This window comes from Macaca nemestrina, chromosome 15 (genome assembly GCF_043159975.1).
Source record: "Macaca nemestrina isolate mMacNem1 chromosome 15, mMacNem.hap1, whole genome shotgun sequence".
Classification (NCBI taxonomy): Eukaryota; Metazoa; Chordata; class Mammalia; order Primates; family Cercopithecidae; genus Macaca; species Macaca nemestrina.
The window spans coordinates 42987258-43007295 of NC_092139.1; the positions used below are offsets into that span (position 1 = coordinate 42987258).

Genomic DNA, 20038 nt, shown 5'->3' on the forward strand with positions numbered 1-20038 from the left:
AAAATAAATAAAATACAAATTTACTTACTTTAGACTATGTGTCAAGCACTCTAATGCCCAGAAATTACCTGTGAGATAGGTATTATGGTTGATGTTGTCGTCTCCATTTTTAGAGATGAAGAGATGAATATCTAACCACATTTGGATCAGGTTTATCTAAAACCCTAAAGCCTATGTAAAATACCCAATTGTTTCTGCTGCTTGTGAGTTGGTTTTTATGGTTACATGTTTCTGTCACCTTCCACAGGAAGCTGTAATGTGAAATATGTACCACCAGATAAAATAATGGAAGAGGGAGTTAGATTGAAGGGAAAAAAGTAAACAAGGGGGAGAATACATCAAATGAGGGTTAAATTTAGCAGGCAGCAACTCTACAGGCAGCAAAAATGATCTGTAAAGTTCAAAGAGGTGAGCTTCAGATTTGCTTCTGGTATTCCTGGTGGCTAAAGCAATGTAGAAAACACAGTTGTCCTAGGGTTCACAGTGTCCATTAGATTGTAAGGAAAGCAACAGGTCAGTAGGAACAGAGTTTTTCCTGGTCCTAGGATCTGAGAAAAAAATTCTTACAAAATGCATGAGGTAATGAAAATACTCCCCCATAAAAAACTGTAATGAGTACGGAATGTTTCAGTAGTACAGTTGTTCAGTTATCTATGTGGTAGGATTCACGGGGAATCCATAAGAAATGCAGTAATTAAAACCAAAACACTTCAGAGGCCCATCTGACCCTTCGTGGTGATTACTGGCATCAGTGACAAGGAGAATAGTAGAGCCTTCTTCAGGTATGACTGCTGAGCAGTTACCTGGGCCCACTCCTGAGCAGTTGTCAGTCTTTGACGTGTCAGCCTCAAAGCAGGTGTAGCATATTGTTCAAAACACTTAATCTCCATGCCTCAATGTCCTCACCTGTAAAATAGGTGTAATAGTGAAGCAGCGTTGTTTGTCTGGGGTAATACCGGAGGTTCGTTGTCCCACAGCCATGGAAAACTAGGACGTGGGCACACCAGAGTGAGGTTAAGAGTGGAAGTTTAATAGACAAAAGAAAGAGAAGAGCTCTCTGCACAGAAACGGGTCCTGGAGAAAATGGGCTGCCAGTTCCGCAGTGAAATGCAGAACGTTTAATAGATGAACTTAAGGAGGGGGTGTGTGATTTACATAGGGATGAAAGATTGGTTGGACCAGGCGTGTCATTTGCAAGTGTGCAAAGAAGCTGGCCACTCCACCCTAATCTTTTATTATGCAGATGGGTTCTCTAGCTGGCTGGTGCCATGTTGCCTGGTCCTGACTGTACACGTGGTGACAAAGAAAAGAGAAGATGGAGCCTCTGTGTTAAACATACCTGGCTTCCAGGTAGCCTTTTCTCTTGGCATCGCTGCTGGCATTCACCTGTACAAGTTTCCAGCTTGCTTATCTATGTCTGCAGCTCAGTTTTTCAGGCTGCTCTTTGTTAGAAAGAAATTATTTGGGGGCTACTTTTCATTAAAAGGGAAGCCTTGCCGAGGACCCCTTGTACCCGCACTATCTGCCTGATAATTTCTTTCTAACTCCTGTATCAATAATGAGAATGGTACCTCCCTCATAGGAATGTTGGGAAGATAATAATTTAATATATAGAAAGTACTTAGAGCATTGCCTGGCTCTTAGTAGGCACTATATATGTTACCTAGCAATAGTAGGCATATTATTAGGTGCCACAGGCCTCTTGAATTGCTTATCAGGAGACTAGAACTGCATCTCCCTATTGGATTCCAGTTGAGCATCAGTTACTGATGGAAGGGGGAAAGGTCTATGTTTAATGACTTAACCCAATAGGAACATCTGTCCAAATAATCAAAGGCCATGGAAAGGAATGCAGGGGCTACACATGCTCTTGTTTTGTCTGACAGATTTTTTCACCAGGTAATACTTGTAGCACATAGCAGGGGTCTGTGATGGAGCAGCTACAGCTGTGCCCTCCAGCTCCTCATGTGAAATGTGAGCTGAGAGGCCCAGTGTCCTTTATCTCATGGAATCTTAAAGCAGTTGGGAGGGGCACAAATGGAATGAACATTCTGCATCCTTCCAAGCAGAGACCAATCTCATGAAGGTAAAAGCAACTTAATAAGGACCCATGCCCATCTATTACATCAGTCCATAAATCATTCTGATGGCAGGATATCATCACCGAGGGCTTTAGTTTAACTTGAAAAAAATAAAAACTTGTGGTTCTGAGAGAGGAAGTGTTTGTGCAGAATCACAAAGGATCTGCTAGATATGAAGCTTAAAGGATTTCCCTGGAATAAGGAGAGGAAATAAATAAGCCATAAAGCATCTCTTGGGTTCTGAGCTTTCAGGATCTGATAGAAAGCTGGACCTCTTGGTTAATTCTAAACCAGACTCCACCTGCTTTCCCAGTCTGAAGGCCACACCCATTATTCTCCCTGGTTTATGAGATCTCTTTGGTGGTAGTCACGCATAATGTGATTTAAATTGGATGAGATCCCTTATGGCCTCTTCCTCAGACTCCTGTTTGTTTCTCTCCAACCTTGACAAGGTCTTTTTAACTTCCTCTCCATTCTTATCAAACCAGGAAGCAAGGAGGGTGAGTCCCATGTGTACCTAGTGGAGGCTACCTAGGCAGTGTTCATTTATTGACAGTCCAACAATCTTCTGGCGATGGGCAGAGCGGGCCCTGCTTGGCCAAGATTGCCCGAGTCTGACAGGCATGGGCTTTGGAATCAGAGAAGCTGGCTTGAATTTCAGGTTTGTTACTATTGACTGTGGCTTTGAAGACTTTAGTCTCCTCTGAACCTTTTTCCCCCCTTCTCTCTGAAACCGCATTGGCCAATATGATAACCACTAACCACATGTGTCTATTGAAATGAAAAATTAATTAAAATAAAAAATTCAGCAGCTTGGTTGCATTACCCACATTTCAAGTGCTCCCTGTGGCTCATGGTGAACGTATTGGTCAGAGCCCATCTGGCACATTTCCATCATCACGGTAAATCCGTTGGACAATGTTGATCTAATCTAAAACCTTGCAGAGTTATCATGAGATTTATATGAGATAGTATTTGTGAAATGCCTTACACAATAGCCCTAAAATGGTAGCTATTTTCTCATAAATACGACCATTTAGTCAGCATTTACTTTGTCCCAGGTACTTAGACATTCTCAATATTAATTCTTTGAAAGCCCTGTGAGTTGGTATCAGTTTTCCCAATTTACAGCGAGGAAAAGTGAAATATGGCAAAGTTAAGCAGAATAACTGCTAAGATTCTCCAGCAGGTGCCTGGTGAGGAGGCTGACATTCAAACCCAGGAACCAGTCACTACAAGGCCTGGGCCTCAAAACCACTGTGGACTGCCACCTCTTGTGAAGGTCTTCTTTCCCAGAAAACACAGTTTTGTGATGGAATGTGAAAGCCTACTCCATTTCACATTTCTCTGTGTCCTAATGTATCTGTCCAGTGACAAACACAAAAAAGCACCCGGCCAACTGATGTTTAAACAAGGTACAGTTATAACTTTTATGATCTAGTCCGAAATAGCTGTCCCTAGCTAGTAATAAGACTTGACTACACCCTATTTGAAGATGCCAACTTCGCAGTAAAAGGATACAGACATTTGCAGTTAACTTGGGAAGTGATGGTGGGAGAGAGGGCAAGAGAAAAAGGGTAAGAAATAACTACAACTCACAGTTAAAATAAAATCAACTACCACTTAGCTGTATCCCCATCCAAAGAATTTCCTCCACTTCAATCAAAGTATTTGGCCTGCTGAGCTCTCTGACATTTCTTATGGGGGGATTAAACTTTATTGAAGAGAATCACTTTAAAAATTGAAATAAAAGAAAAATTTTTAATCTTAGTTGATTTGAAAGTAACTTGAATCTTTGAAATCTTTGAAAGATGGGTTGTGATATTGATTTATGTTGAAACAGCATGTGTGGGGGAAAATATACTAAAAATAACACACAAGTGAAAAACATACTCTATCTTTGATAAGAGAGGGAAGTGTGTCTGTAAGCCTGTAGTGGCACAAACCCCTCAGAGCGGGGCTCTCTGAGCCAGAAATAGCTTCTAGCAGTGGTGATCTCCAGCAAAAGTGATTCTTGACTCTCAAACAGAATGCCCTCTGTCCTCCACTTTAGTAGTTTCACAAAGGTGTTCCTGTCGCTTTCTAGCCTTGTTCTCTAGTGGCCTAAGAAGAGTTGGGCTGGATGAGCTAACATGTCCTTGAGCTCTAAGGTGTGACTGACGAATTTTAACTAATATGAGAATTAAAATTCTGCTCACCCCACCCCCACCCAGGAAGTTCTCTTATGGTTTGTTTCTTTACCAGAAAATTCTGTTACCATTTAACTGCAAAACAAATAGATTCACAAAGGAGAAACGTTCCAGCTTTCTTTTATGATCTCCCCTGCAGTGCCCAGATCTGGAGGAGGATTTTTCTAACAATGGGACTTCACAATAGCCTGGCCTCAGTCTGGTCAGGGAGCCACAGCCCACTTTCAGGTCAGGAGGGATTCATGTGAAATTTTAAACTGCTGTTAGGGAAAAAAGACTAGAGATGATGTGTCTCTACTCACTTGAGGGTAGGGTTATTATGTTTGTTAGTAGGAGGTGGTGAGAAACCAAATTAGATTGTGTTTTAGTTCCTTTCAGCTGATTACCTCTCATCCCTCAGATTTGCTCTCTGATTTTTCATGGGTGGTTTGAAGCATTTGGTCCGAGAACCTTTCAGCCACAGTTGATGAGCTGATTGTGGGTTTTGTCTTGAGCCTGGTCTTTAGTGTCAGCTGAGTTTCATTCTAAGATCCCCCTGGAGAATTTCTATTCTGATAATTGCGTCTCTTAACAACTGATATGTTTTTATTTTATGAGCTGGATGGGCACCTGGTAAATATTTTTTTTCCCTTTTTTGCTTTTGTTGCTAGGTAGCCCAGAGCCAAATTGCTATTCTGTTATAACTGTGTACGACCTTATGACAGGCATTTCTGAGAGCTGCCTTTTACTCTGGCCTTATTTTACTATTCCACTTTATTTTTCTTCTCTTTGCCCAGATTTCTCATCCTGTTTTGAAAATGATTTATTCACAGGGTCAAACAGTGCTCCTTGTTCAATAGGAATTCCCAGGAGGTGCCTCAAAGTCACCGCCAACCTGGAATATGAGTTTGTATGCATTACAAAAAGGGGCTCCTGCCTTCAGGCAGACAGCCTCAACCAGTGCCCTTGTAAATGCACTTCTATCCTTGGCAGTCCTCCAAGAACTTCCTTGATGGGTTCTGGGCCTGGTGCAGCCCCCTCAATTTGAGCAACTTCTTGTTTATTTGTTTTACATATTGGCCTGCTGCAAAATCTTTTATTTAAAAAAAATTCATTTGTTCATTCATTTTTAAGTTAATTTGTTAGTTTTATGGTGCTTTTGATGTGCTAGGTGCTAGAACACAAAGGTAAACAAGACTGCTTCAAGGACTCTGCCTTCTTGGAGGTTGTTGCATTCTGATGCGGGAGCTAGTCACTAAATCAAGGATCAGGGAGAGCCTCTCTGAGGAGGCAATGGTGAAGAAAAGGTCTGTAGAATGAAGAGGAGCCTGATGCACCAAGGGCAGGAGAAAGAGACTTCTGAGCAGCAGGAACTGCAAGTGCAAAGGCCCTGATGCTAGAGAGAGCTTGAGAGGTTGCAGGAAAAGAGTTCTTATGGTTGTGAACAAGAAATAGAAGGAGACTTGTTACTGAAAGTGAGAGGAAAAGATGAGGGAAAATTAAGGATGACTCTTAGTTTCAATAAGTGAACAGAGAGTGGCATGAGATAAGATTTGAAGGACCCAGATCATTCAGGACCTTTTCGGCCATGGTAAGGAGTTGGGATTTTATCTTAAATATAATAGGAATCCATTGAATGGTTTTAATGAAATGATTCAAAGTTTAAAGAATCAGTCAGGTTCCTGTGGGCAGCAGAAAGAATAGAAGTGAGAAGATCAATCCGTGGGAGAGATAATACTGGTTTGGGCCAAGATGGTGATGGAGAGGGAGTAAAATGGGTGTATATTCAAAATATTATAGAAGTAGACTTGTTACTGAAAGTAAGAGGAAAAGATAAGGGAAAATTAAGGATGACTGTTAGTTTCAATAAGTGACCAGATGCTAGTGACATTTATTGAACTAAGGAAGTACTGTGATGGAGAAACTTGGAGAGAGGGGAGAGAATAAAGAATTCAGTTATGGACATACTTATTTCAAGACATCCTAGTGGAGATGTCAAATAGCAAATATTTGAACTCACAGGGGAGAGGATAGGGCTGCTATTACAAATTTGAGAGTCATCAGGAAATAGATGATGTTGTAGACACAAGATTGAATGAAATCTAGGAACACAGTGGAAATGAGAATTCCCAGAACCAAGTCCTGGGACTATGTAAAAGTTGAGTACAGAAGGAAAAGGGGAGAAATTAGATTAAGGTAATGGAGCACAACCAAGATTGGAGAGTGTTTCAAGAAGGAAGCAATAACCAACCTCTCAGAGATCAAATCAGATGAGAAAAGGAAGGTGTGCACCCTTATTTTGCAGCATGCTGGACTGGCCAGAGAAGTTTTAGAGGGTGATAGAAATGGAAGCCAGATATAGTTGCTCAGATGGTATGAAGAGAGGTAATGAGAACAGTGAGTATTTCCAAGATATTATGTCCTGAAGAGGATCAGGGACATGGGGTAGTAAGTGGAAGCAGGAACAGCTAGAACACATTTGTGTGCTGATGGGAATGATCTAGTGAAGAAAAAGAACAAAGCTGATGTGTGTTAGGTGGTAAAAAATGAAGGATTGAAGTGCTTGTGTAGGTTAAAGAAGATTTAATCTAGAGCAGATGCTGAGGGGTTGACTTTGTCAGGGGAAAACATGCTTTATTGGGGGAAAGAAAGAGAATTGTGTCCACCTGATGGCTTTTCCTTACTTTGATGAAGCACTGTAATTGGGTGAATGTGAACAGGTTTCAAAAAAGCAGTGGACTCATCCTCTCAAAGAGTAGGTAACCGTTGAGAAAGAAATATAAGATTGAACGTCACTGTTGACTATCCATTTGAGGTTTATAATCTTGAATTTAAACTAAAGCCCTACAGTTCCATTTTGTGATTTTCACCACCAAGTTTGGTGACAAAATGTGCATAAAATAGATTTCGTTTTTTGGCCAAGAAAACACTAAATGAGACATGGACGTTCCGAACCACCTGTGAGGGAGTGATTGCAATATTGGGCTGCTTTGGAAATAAGCTACATAAGGATGGAATTAAAAGGAGGAGGGACTGGTGGGTCGTGAGAGATTGGGAGGGACAATCAAAAGGGATATTTGACTTTGCAAAGAAGTCAATTATAGGAGGGGAGAACAAACTATAGAGCTAGGGGCTAGAAGGACCAGATGGAATTCTAAGAGTGAGATATTAGGAATTGAAATGTCCAGGTGGTAATGGCAAGCTCTAGGGGTACTCGGGGAAAGGAAGAAAAAAATTTTATATTTAAGGAGGCCAAGGAAATCAAAGTTCACTCTCAAAATAAGTTGGAAACCCATTCTTATTTATTATTTGTATTTCTTGAGTCATCTCAAATCCTTACTTGGAATTAGGTGATAGGGTGCACATAAGTAATGATAGTGGCTGATTCGTTGTGGGTCTACTATATAAATACCATTTTAGGATGTACTTTTGGACACTGTGTACCAAAATTCTTCATTACCATCAGGATATTGCTTGGGATGTATTTGGAAATGGGCTAATTCTCATGTCTTGATTAGTTGATAATTCTCATTTTTTTAGTCAGTAACAACATAAGACCCGCCATGGCCTTTTGGGTAATAGCTAATGCCTTTTAGGTGGCACACAAGACCCTTACAATGAAACAACTCTTCTATACATGTCTCATCACACCCCCGTCACTCTCTTGAGGTGTTCTAGCCACACCAAACAAATTTCTAATGTGAGGTCAAGAGCTGCTCATTCTGCCTGGCATGAAGGCTAAAGTATCAACTTCTGGGTTAAGCCTTTTCTAAAAGGTTGAACTGTCCAAAAATGCCATTTTGAAGGGTCACAAAATGTCATATACTGGCGCTTTCATATTGTTAGTAATTTGCTACCACTGTTACAAGTCTGAACCATGTATTATTGGTAGAGCTATTACTTGCTGAATTGGAATTCTGTGTTACATGCTTTATGTTCACCATCTCATTTAATTCCAGCAATAAACCCAAAAGGTAGGTGGAACTACTTCCACTTGTTAGACAAGGATCCTGAAATTTAGAAAGGGTCTTTCTGGGAGAAAGTACATAATAAATGGTGGAACTTGGTTTTGACTCCAAAAGCAAAGGTCATACCATGCTCTTTCCTTTGGTGTTATTCATGGCAGTGACAGCAGTACAGAGCACACGCCTGATACAGAGTTGGAATACGTAAATACATACAGTACATTCTTCATCGGCCAGAAAACTACCCAAATTGAAGGCTGCTTTGTTCAGGGACCCCTAGGAATACTTTATGATGGCCTAGTATCTTGACATTGGATTTACCTTGATAATTGTTGTTGTTCCACTGTAATTTAGAAATATAAATTTTAACAGTAATTTTTAACAGAAACTAAGAGTCTGAACGGCCCTTAAAACCTTAATCCTGTAATTACTGTTTATTTGTTTTAAGGCACTGCCTTGATCCATGTTTGCCAGACAGGTTCCTAATTGCTGGCATTGAAATGATCTAGGAAGCCAGTTTCTTCAGCTCATGAAAAGAACATGTAGATTTATTGAAGTGTGGATGCTAAGTATTGGTGTAATGCAGTCAGAGGGCACAGAGCATCTATGTTCATTTCCCAGACACCCTTTTTCTCTCATTGACATGGACCTTTCCTCTCGTTCCTAAGCATAATGGTGCTCTAGTAAGACAAGAAGTCGATTGGCAAGTGTAACACAGCTGCTCTGATGCCTTGAATTTGGCTAATATTCCTTCTTTATTCAAACTTGATTCTGTAGCTTTCACTGAGTTTCTGGTGTCAAAGTTCAAAGCAATGGTTGTCAAACTTTCGTGTGTGTCGGAATCTTCTAGAGGGATTGCTGGGTCCCATCCCCCCCAGACTCTGACTCAGTCCATCTGGGCGGGGCCCTATATTCTGCAATTCAGTAAAGCTCCCAGCTGATGTTGATGCTGCTGGTCTAGCACCTACATTTTAGCTTTCGGGCCTGTTCAAGACCTGCTTTACAGGACACCAAATGAGGTTAGATAAAAAAGCAAAAATCTCAGCAAATAACTGAATGCTGGATTTTACAGACAAAAGAAAAGAAAAGAAAAAGAAAAAGACACAAAACAAAAACCAGTGACTTAAAAAATAATTTATCTCCTGATTTTTTACATCAGTGGGCTAGAACTTGGGAATCCTTCTTCCAGATACTAAGGAAACTTTCTTCTCTATGACTTTCACGCCTTTAGTCAGTATGCTTTGTTCTTAAACCTATCCTAGAGCGAGATGTTTTATTAAATTGATGAGTTTTACAATACAAAAATGAAAGCAAAGAATTTTCAAAATGAAAACATTCCATAATACAATAAGAATTGTGGATATTAGATGTAAAAGAGTGATTTCTAATTCGCCTTTGTTTAGAAGCTCAACAATATTTGCATTTTTATTAGATTCAAAATGGTATGAGTCATGAAGATCAACACATTTCTTTTTGACAGGAATCCTTTGTGTTTGAACCCAACTGCCTCTTCAAAGTGGATGAGTTTGGCTTCTTTCTGACATGGAAAAGTGAAGGCAAGGTATGGCCCAAGAACAGCAAGTTGTTCTTTCTGCTTTGTGGTTTAAACCATTTTGTTTCTCAACAAGTAGACTGAGCGCTATTGATGAATCCTACCCTTATTCATTCATTCAAGGTTTTAAAAAATGCACCTGCATGTGCCAGGCATTGAAGTATACAGTGATGATTAAGGACATTATCCTCATAGATTCCAGTTTAGGAGCAAAGTCAGGCATTAAAAGATAAGTTACAAGTCATTGAATGTTGCGAAAGAGAACACTGGATTGTCAAAGAGCTTAATTTAATCTTGGGAGTTAGAAAGAAATCTGCCAGAAGAAGAGACGCTCAAGCTGAAATCTAAAAGGTACATTAAAAGTGTGTTCATCTCATTAAACCCTGGGACTTAATTTGATGTATGGTACAGTGTCCACATTTAATGAACAATTGAGCTGAATTTAAGAAAAGAAGAATTATAGTTATATAAAAATTAGCATTTTTCTCATATTTCATGTGCACACATATGTTTAATGATTATTAACAATGTTTTATATATAAAAGTAACAGATTTTAGAAACATTTTTATATTTAGCATTGCATATATATGTATATATGAAATGGAATACTTGGGGTCTTGATTATTTCTGATTATTTGCAATAATTATTGTTACATGGTTTTAATTCCCTCTTCAACCTGACTGTAATAAGCACAGCCTTCATCATCAGAAATTTTTGCCAAGCACTTTGCCTGTATCATAGGTATGGCATAATTTAAGCTCATTGCTGTGTTGTATTCTCTCTCTTCAGGAAGGACAGGTGCTAGAATGCTCCCTCATCAACAGTATTCGGTCGGGAGCCATACCAAAGGTACCTGTGATTGGTATTTGCTTTTCTAAACACGGATTTACTTATATTGGAAATGGCCATGGCTTCTAGAGATAAAAAGCTCACTCTTTGTATCCAGGCTACTTAAAACATTTAATCTCAGTTTTGAGAATAACATGTGGTTGCTGGTTGTGGTAATGCCATATTTATTCACATGAAACCTCCGTGACTCTCCTCTGTTGAGAGAGAGGCTTTGTGAACAAGCAGACCCTAATAAAAGGCTTTTCTATCCTGTTGCCATATTCCAGGTCCTCCAACAACTACAATCAAAACTCTAAACAAAGACCCTCACATCTAGTTTCTAAATCAAAAATTTTAGGCCAGGCACAGTGGCTCACACCTCTTAGCACTTTGGGAGGCAGAGGGAGGCAGATCCCTTGAGCCAAGGAGTTGGAGACCAGCCTGGGCAACATAGTGCAACCCTGTCTCTACAAAAATTACAAAAATTAGGGTGTGTTAGCATGTGCCTGTAGTCCCAACTACTCAGGAGGCTTCTGTGGGAGGATCCCTTGAACCAGGGAGGCAGATGTTGCAGTGAGCTGAGAATGCGCCACTGTTCTCCAGCCTGGGTGACAGAGCAGAGACTCCGTACCTCCCCCAACCAAAAAATTTGTAATACCTTTCTTATCAGTTGATTTCAAGGAATATATAGTGTTACAAATTTCACCTCTACAGGTTTTAGAATAACGCTAAGTATCTGGGCCCTTACGTGTATTTTTACATTAAATGTGGTTGCTTTTTACCAAGTTTCTTCCTCCATGCTCTGTGATCTAACTTATTTTTTTTTCTATCTGTGTACCTCTATACAGGATCCCAAAATCTTGGCTGCTCTTGAAGCTGTTGGAAAATCAGAAAATGATCTGGAAGGTCGGATAGTTTGTGTCTGCAGTGGCACAGATCTAGTGAACATTAGTTTTACCTACATGGTGGCTGAAAATCCAGAAGTAACTAAGGTAGCTTCAGTTAAATGGCCTTCTTCTCTTCCCCCCCCCCATAATGTATATATGTTGTGTGTTTAATTTTATGTGTGCTATATTTTTACATACTTAAATTGTATGATAATTTAAAAAGTAGCATTGCTTTGCTGACATGTTTCTGTAGAAAATCAGCAAGCACAGTACCCTTTTAGCATGTCACTCCTGTGGGCCAGCAACCCAAATACCTACTATGATATGTTGGAGGGAAAACTAGTCCAGCACTTCTCCAACTTGAGTGTGTATACCAGAGTCCCCTGAGCTCTTGTTAAAATGCAGATTCTGATTCAATAGGTCTGAGGATCCTTTTCTAACAAGCTCCCAGGTGGCATGGATACTACTCATCTGACAACTACAGTTTGAGTAACAAAGGTCTGGGTCAATACCACTCAGTAGAAATGCAATGTGAGCCACATATATAATTTAAATTTTTCTTGTAGCCATGTATTAAAAGTAATAAGATACAGGTAAAATTAATTTTAATAAAATATTTTGTTTAATCCAGTAGACCTAAAATATTGTCATTTTAATAGGAGACCAATATAAAATTTATTAGTGACATATTTTACATTCTTTTGCTCATACTAAGTCTTAGAAATCTGATGTGTATTTTCAAATCAGGCTAACCACTTTTAGGTGTTCAATAGCTTCATATGGCTAATGGCCACTATACTGGGTAGGCAGTGCAGGTCTGGATGGCTAAGAAATCCAAACTCCCCCTCCCAATAAGTTATTAAAATATTGGGTTAAGATCAGTCTTTTAATACCCAACATACCATTGCCCTGGCAAGTGAGTCTCAAAGAGACTTCTCAAAGAAGTAGAAAGCCTCTTAAATATTTTTTCTGCTAATCACGTGTTTACAGGGTGATTTTACCTCTGTACAGCGCCCCCATTATCTTTCTGTAATGTGTGTGAAAAGGACTAAGCCTTCACTTTCCACTGCAGAGAAGGGTTTGGGGGAATGGGGAGGCATTTTGTCCTCTCATTAACCCTATAATTGGAAACTCAGTGTAGGATGAATTTCTAATATCATTAGAAATACTGAATTTTAGAGCTAAAAGGAAATGTACAGGGAAGACTATTTGAGGACACTGAGATTACAAAACTTAACCATGAATCCAGAGATGACTTATGGCAGAATTGAGTTCTGTTGACCCCTACACCATCAAAGCTCTATTACCCTCACTCACAAAGTATGGTCCTCATTCTAGAAGTGCTGACCCCTCCTGGGAGCTTGTTACATATTTGACTCTCATGCCCACCCAGATGTTCTGATCCTGAGTCTTCATTTTTGACAAGACTCTCCAGGTGACTCAGATGTATGGTGAAGTTTGAGAACTCTTGGTTTGTAACTTTGGAGGCAGAAATGGATGCTCCATGTCACATAAGAGTGTTTGGTTCTGTCCTTATTGTGGTGGTTTTATGCGATCGTTCATGTCACCTCACTTCAAGAGAACAGATTTTGCAGTGTCTTTAAGTTCTTTTATTACTCTGCTGAGATCAACTCCTTCTTTAATTACCAATTCATATTACAAGAAACAGGATTATGCAGTATAAGCTCAAATATTGGGGCTTTGGGGCCACATTGCCCTGGTTCAAATCCTTGCTCGTCCCCTTCCTAGCTGTGTGAAGCAGATGTACAGCTGGACCTCTCTGCGCCTCATTTTCTTCATCTGTAAAATGGGAACAGTACCAGAATATCTGCTCTTAGGATGATTGTGAGGCTTACATGAGTTATTACATGGGAAGCACTTTGCGTACTGCCTTTCTCGTTGAAAGCCCTCGGTATGTGTTTGCTATTAGGATGACAGAGGCACAGAATTTTAGGGTTGGAAATGGACCTTAGGAAGGGCTTCTCACCTCATTTTTCAGATGAGAAAAATGAAGCCAGAGAGGTAAAGGAACTCTGAGACCACACAGCAAGCTGGGCCAGAGTCCAACCTAAAACCAGGTCTTCTTATGCCCTATATGCTGCACCCACTTTGCCCTGTGCCCTGAACAAATACAGTCCTGGGGAGATGGCTCAAATCAGTACATCTCATAATGTTTTTGCTTTCCATAATTTGGTTGCTGTTAGTCTTGGCCCATTCTAAGAACCGTGTTCTGAAACATACTCTTGAGTAGATTGTGGATATGTACAGTTGACCCTTGAACAATGTGGGGGTTGGGGTACCATACCCCTGTGCAGTTGAAAATCCATGTGTAACTTTTGACTCCTCCCAAACTTAATAGCCTACTATTAACTGAAAGCCTTACTGATAATATCAACAGTCAACTCACATACTTTTTGTATGGTGTATGTATTGCCTATTGTATTCTTATAATAAAGTAAGCTAGAGAAAAGCAAATGTTAATAAGAAAATCATAAGGAAGAAAAAAATGTTTATTGTTCATGAAGTGGAAGTTGATCATCATAAAAGTCTTTATCCTTATCATCCTCACGTTGAGTAAGCGGAGGAGGAAGAAGAGGAAGAGGTTGGTCTTGGTGTCTCAGGGTTGGCAGAGGTGGAGGAGGTGGAAGTGGAGTCAGGAGAAGCAGGCACATTGGTGTAACTTTCACTGAAAAAAAAAAAATCCATGTATAAGTGGACCCACACAGTTCAAACCCATGTTGTTCCATGACCAGTGGTATATGTTTGAGGGTTGGGAGTGGGGGGATGTATACTTCAAGGTAAGATTTGAAGGTTTTCTCTTAATATCATTTACATGGAAATTTAAGAGCAGCTGGCCAGTAAGAGCTAAAAAATAATTCTGTATTGGATTTTTTTTTTTTTTTTTTTTTTTTTGAGACGGAGTCTCGCTCTGTCGCCCAGGCTGGAGTGCAGTGGCCGGATCTCAGCTCACTGCAAGCTCCGCCTCCCAGGTTCACGCCATTCTCCTGCCTCAGCCTCCCGAGTAGCTGGGACTACAGGCGCCCGCCACCTCGCCCGACTAGTTTTTTTTTTTTTGTATTTTTTTAGTAGAGATGGGGTTTCACCGTGCTAGCCAGGATGGTCTCGATCTCCTGACCTCGTGATCCACCCGTCTCGGCCTCCCAAAGTGCTGGGATTACAGGCTTGAGCCACCGCGCCCGGCCTGTATTGGATTTTTTTATTCAAACTCAATACTATTTGAGCATGCTCTTACTGAAGAAAGTAAGTGTTTCAGTTTCTGGGAACTATTACATTGAATTTCATTAATAGCATAATATATAAATAAATATAAATCTCATTGTCCAAACTGGACAGTGCATTGTCCTTTTGGTTGATTGACACTTGGAGAAAATATTGAGTACATTTTTTCACCAAATATACATGCATGTGGATACTCTTACCCACTTCCTTATCTCAAAACTTAAAATAAGTATATTTACCACTTTCAGCATTGACAGCATTTTCTCCATCACCACTGTTTTATTTCTATTCCTTTCTATGTGTTTCTATTCCTAGTAGAACACACACGCCATCAAAGTGAAAGGCTTCATATGAAATTCACATAGATATAATTACCTCAGTTCAAAATAATGGCAGGATACATAAATCAAATTGGGTCCATGAGAAATGTAGAGATCTCCCAGGGTACATGAAATATTGTTTGTGACTCAGTGAGTGGTTCTACTCAAACCTGAGTATATCCTAGGAGCCTAGAATCATGGGGCCATGAAGTATACTAACAGCCCTCTTACTTAGCCCATGCAATGAGAAGCTGCATTTTTGGTCAGTTTATCACAAGAGTCAATTCGAGGAAGTAATCATTTTTTAAAATTAATTCATATATACCTTAAACACTGTAACTTAAAGCATATAAATGTTGTTCTATTGTTGACTAATCTTTTAATGTTAGGGACAAGCCTTTTCATTAACTATGGGTCTATTGAGTGGGTTTTATGTTTTCGGTTTTTGGTTTTTTTTGTTTTTTGTTTTTTGTTTTTTTCTCTATACTTTTAATGCCTCAGATAGCCAGTTTGGTTTCTTTAAAGTGGATCTGAGACTAAGGACACTCATTGGGCAGAGTGCAATGGAATGTAAAATCCTACAGTTCTGTGACTTTTCTCCCTAATCTTTTAGTTATCTTGTCTACACGGAATTTGAGAGAAATATTTTTAGCAACTTGCCTTTAAAGAAATCTTGCCAAAATATTCACCTAGAGAAATGACAACCCTCTTTCTTTCCACAAGATCCAATCATTGGTTTATGTAATTTTTATGACAACTGACAATAAATAGATTTGAAAACAAACATAAGTAACTTATGATAGACATGCAAGGTGAGAGCAAAAGGGTACAAAATATTAGAAAGTAGCTTGCCGGCTGGGAGAGTCCAGCACTCCCTGGGCAATCTGTGTATTTTGCTTGTCTTATGAACACCTGATGAGCCTTGGTCTGACAAGTGAAATACAAGTTAAGTGAGTTTCTAGTATAGAACTTACTTATGAGTAGATTCACGAGTCTTTTTTTAATTCCTAGGCTCTGATTACACTTAAGATCTGACCATTCAGAATAACTCACTTAACCCAACATTTAATCTAGGCAAAAGGGTCAACTTTGAACTTAGTGTCTTTTATACCAAGGACCACGTTCCACATGGAGAAAGCTTTCCTGACTTTCAGCAAGCCATTTTCCCTTCTTTATTTTTCTACTTCTCAAAGAGGGTCTCTGATAGTTTTTTTCTTATTTGCGTGGGTGCTTTAAGAGTCAATGAAATATTGTCTGAAATCTGAGTTTCTCAGGATTGGATTTTAAATAAATACAAAATACTCTCCAGTGCATATGACTCTGAAAATATGATTGTACTTTTTTCAGTAAAAGATAGTAACATTATAAGAGACACCTTGGTAGCTCACCTTGTCTTTTCTTCACCTTCTCTCTCTGCTTTGAGAGTAAATAAGCTTGCGTTGCCACTCTTACCTGTTTAGGAGATTTGTGCTTAGTTCCATATACCTGTCTCCTTTACCGATAAGTCCCAAATCAAAGCTTTCAACTCTTCTCACGTGCTTCTGCCACAGTCATTTTCATCTCAACAGATGTGCTCTCAGTTGCAGAGAACATGAACACCTTCCTCTTACATCCTATGTTAGTCTGTTCACAAATACTGTTTGCTCTACCCTCAGCAGGTATCCAGAATCCAGCTGCTCCTCACTAACATCATCATGACACAATGGTCCAGGCCAATATCATGTCTTCCCTATTGTGCCCCAGGAGGTGTCTAACTGGTCTCTTTGCCTTAGCCATGCCCATTTTAGTCTAGTCTGAAAACAGCAGATGGAGGGATGTTTTGAAATGTAATTCAGATCACATCACTCCACTGCTCAGAACCCTCCAAGGCCCCGCTAGATATCATCCCCACCTCCCTTCCCCTTTCTACCTTAATCTCTCTCTTTCCTCCTATGCATTTTCTTCTAGCCTCTTGGATTGGGCATTTCCTGTTCCTTCCGTCTGGATCACCCTCTTTCCCAGTTTCACACAGACCTTTCTCCCCTACAGCCCTCATGTGTCTGCTGGAAAATTGCCTTAGCAGGAGCGTCCCATTTCACCAGCCTTCAGCACTTCCTCACTCCTTTTCCTGCTTTATGTTTCTTCTTAACACTACTTACTTACCATAATATCCATTTATTCATTTATTTTCTTCCTCTGTCTGCAGGACAGAGGGCTTCTCACCTCATTTTTCAGATGAGAAAAATGAAGCCAGAGAGGTAAAGGAACTGAGACCACACAGAAAGCTGGGCCAGAGTTCAACCTAAAACTAGGTCTTCTCATGCTCTATATGCTGCACCCACTTCGCCCTGTGCCCTGAGCAAATGCAGTCCCGGGGAGATAGCTCAAATCAGTAAATCCCATAATGTTGTACACCTCAATTTTGTACCTGTTCTATTGAGGTATTTATGTTGACTAAATGAATTCCAACCCAGGTGATAAAGATGTATAATCCTTAATGTTGTACACCTCAATTTTGTACAGTTTAGTTGTTAGAACAGCTAGGAAGATGATCCTTTGACAACAAGACTGAGAAAATGTGATTCAATGATAGTCTAAAGGGAACACAAAAATCTGGGATCCCGTGTGTTATTTTTAGAGTCACATTTCAGGATGTAATAGGGCTGCTGCTAAGAATCCATGACGAGACTGGAGGTTTTGACCCTGGTGTCCTGGCCTCTTTCCAGTTTGGATCATTATATCTCCTGCTTACCTAAATCCTTCCTGTCATTACAGTTAGAAAATTTAGCTTTCATTTCCTCTCCTGAACAACAGTCTGTTAAAAAGAATTACTAACAAATTGCTGTCATATTTACCTCAAACCTAGTATGCCTTTCAGTAATAGGTGAGTCTTATATGTCATAAAGCTTAAAACATTTAAGAATAAATGCAACCTACTAAAAATTAAAAAAAAAAAATTAGCCGGGTGTAGTGGCGGGTGCCTGTAATCCCAGCTATGCTGGAGGCCGAGTCAGGAGAATTGCTTGAACCCAGGAGGCAGAGGTTACAGTGAGCCGAGATTGCGCCACTCCACTCCAGCCTGTGCGACAAGAGTGAAACTCCGTCTCAAAAAAAGAATAAATGCAGCCAAATGAAGCTGTTTTCCCATTTTTTTCTAAACTGTAAAGCTCTTTTTTTTTTTTTTAAATTCTGGAATCATTCTCATCTTTTTGCTCACTGTTTTACAAGAAGCTATACAAATAATTGAATACTGAGCATTCTAATAAATTAATTTCATTAGAAAAGCAATGTTATTTCCTCTCACGTTTTCTTTTGTTTTTTCTCCTCGCTCAGAATACAACTAGCTTCGAAGGATTTCGGTGTCTAGCAAGTTGAAGGCAGTTCAGATGTCTTTCATTAATAAGTTACAGCTGGCACTGCACAGCAAACTGAAATCACAGAGTCACTAGATGTAAGATGGAAATGCAGGCCTCATTCAACATCTCCATAAATAAGTCTATTATTTTATACCAAGTTGAATTTTCCTTTGATTACAAAAAATAAGCTGTTATTACGAGGTTCAAAATGCAAAGATTGGGATTGAGTTTAGACCAGACTGCTCATTATACTTTATGCAGGTTTGTAAATATTTGGCAAACTTCATAAATTATGCCTTGTAATCAAGTCATCACATAAGCATGTGAATAACCACTATAGAAATTGAATTACAAAAATATTATGTATTCTTTTGTATACAAAAAGATAAAGTCAGGTCATTTGTTACCAGTCATAAAATATTACTTTAACAAATTGGGCTGAATGTCAAAATTGCTTTGCTAAACTCGAATTGTGTTGAGTGGAAGACTTACTGCAATGGTTCCAGGAGAAGGAATTTATTCTTTGTGTCATTGGGGGAAAAAAAAAAAATTGAGTCTCTATTTAAATTGAGTCCTGCTGGCTTTGCTAACATCCTGCAAAGCCTCCAAGCCCTGCAGCCAGTTCTACTGATACTCAACCACAGCATTACCCCAAGGGATCAGAGACTTCAGCCTCATCTGGGGGCTTCTTAGAAGTGCTATTGCATTTCTTAAAATTTAGTTTTAATTGTACTGTATAGGCCAGTGGCTCTCAATACCTGAGAACTTATTAGAGATGCAGATTCCCAGGCCATGCCCCGCCCTACTGAATCAGAAACCTGGGATTTCACCAGCCTTCCAGGTGATTTCTGATGCACACTCAAGTTAGAGAACCACTGTTATGCAGAAAAGTTCAATCACTAGCATTTATATCCTGCTTTACTTGCAGAGGGCCTTGAAGAAATTACATTAAGTTAGTGGTCCACTGCCCAGGCTCAAGTGAGCCGATGCCTGCTGAATACTAAAGCAGCTAAATTGTAAATCTGAACTGCCTGTTGATCAACCAAACCCCAGTATACTAATTAATAAAAGCTTCTTCACCACATTGCCTCAACAGTTTTTGAGGCTCAAGTGTGGGATGAGTGTGTAGGTCTCTGTCTTAATTTTTTTTTTTTCATGTTTCCAAGACTGAAAGTTGACATTTTCTTGTTAGTTGTTTTTCTTGAAGCTCTTCTGAGTTCATTGGAAACAAATCAACGAGAGGGGGGCATTAAGAAGCTGTCCGGAGTGCAGAGCTGTGAATCAGAGCAAATAATTGAGTGCATATTCTTAAGTTTAAATGCCCTATCCCACCTAAGAGTTTTCTTTTTGCCAAATAAAGATAATGGATTTTATTGTTATTTCTATTGCTGGGTTGAATTTACAGACCATCCATCTCTGCCTTACATGGGCTGTGGTCATCAGAGAATCTGTGGAGCTGGTGAGATCCATCTCCTGGGGCCTCCTATGACCACCTTTTTCCTCTGTGGCTCCTTTTTCCTTGCCTCTCAGTTCTCATTTGTTCTTACAAGACCATCTGTCCTAGCAGCTGCTACCTCAGTGTCTCATCCATGATGGCTCTCTCTGAACTCTGAATTATTTATTTGTGCATCACCAAAAGTGATAGTTCCTTTAGACCAGA

At 39.7% G+C, this 20038-nt stretch overlaps 1 protein-coding gene across 17 annotated transcripts in view; it reads left to right on the plus strand.

Annotated features, from left to right (window-relative positions):
* The window catches only part of LOC105481530 (phospholipase C beta 4), a 408983-nt gene that overhangs the window by 255369 nt on the left and 133576 nt on the right, over positions 1–20038 (plus strand). For all 17 annotated transcript variants that reach the window (XM_011741179.3, XM_071079654.1, XM_071079655.1 and 14 more), the window contains 3 exons: positions 9695–9775; positions 10558–10617; positions 11445–11588. In XM_011741179.3, coding sequence (XP_011739481.1) covers positions 9695–9775; positions 10558–10617; positions 11445–11588 — 285 coding nt within the window. The remainder of the gene's footprint in view (positions 1–9694; positions 9776–10557; positions 10618–11444; positions 11589–20038) is intronic.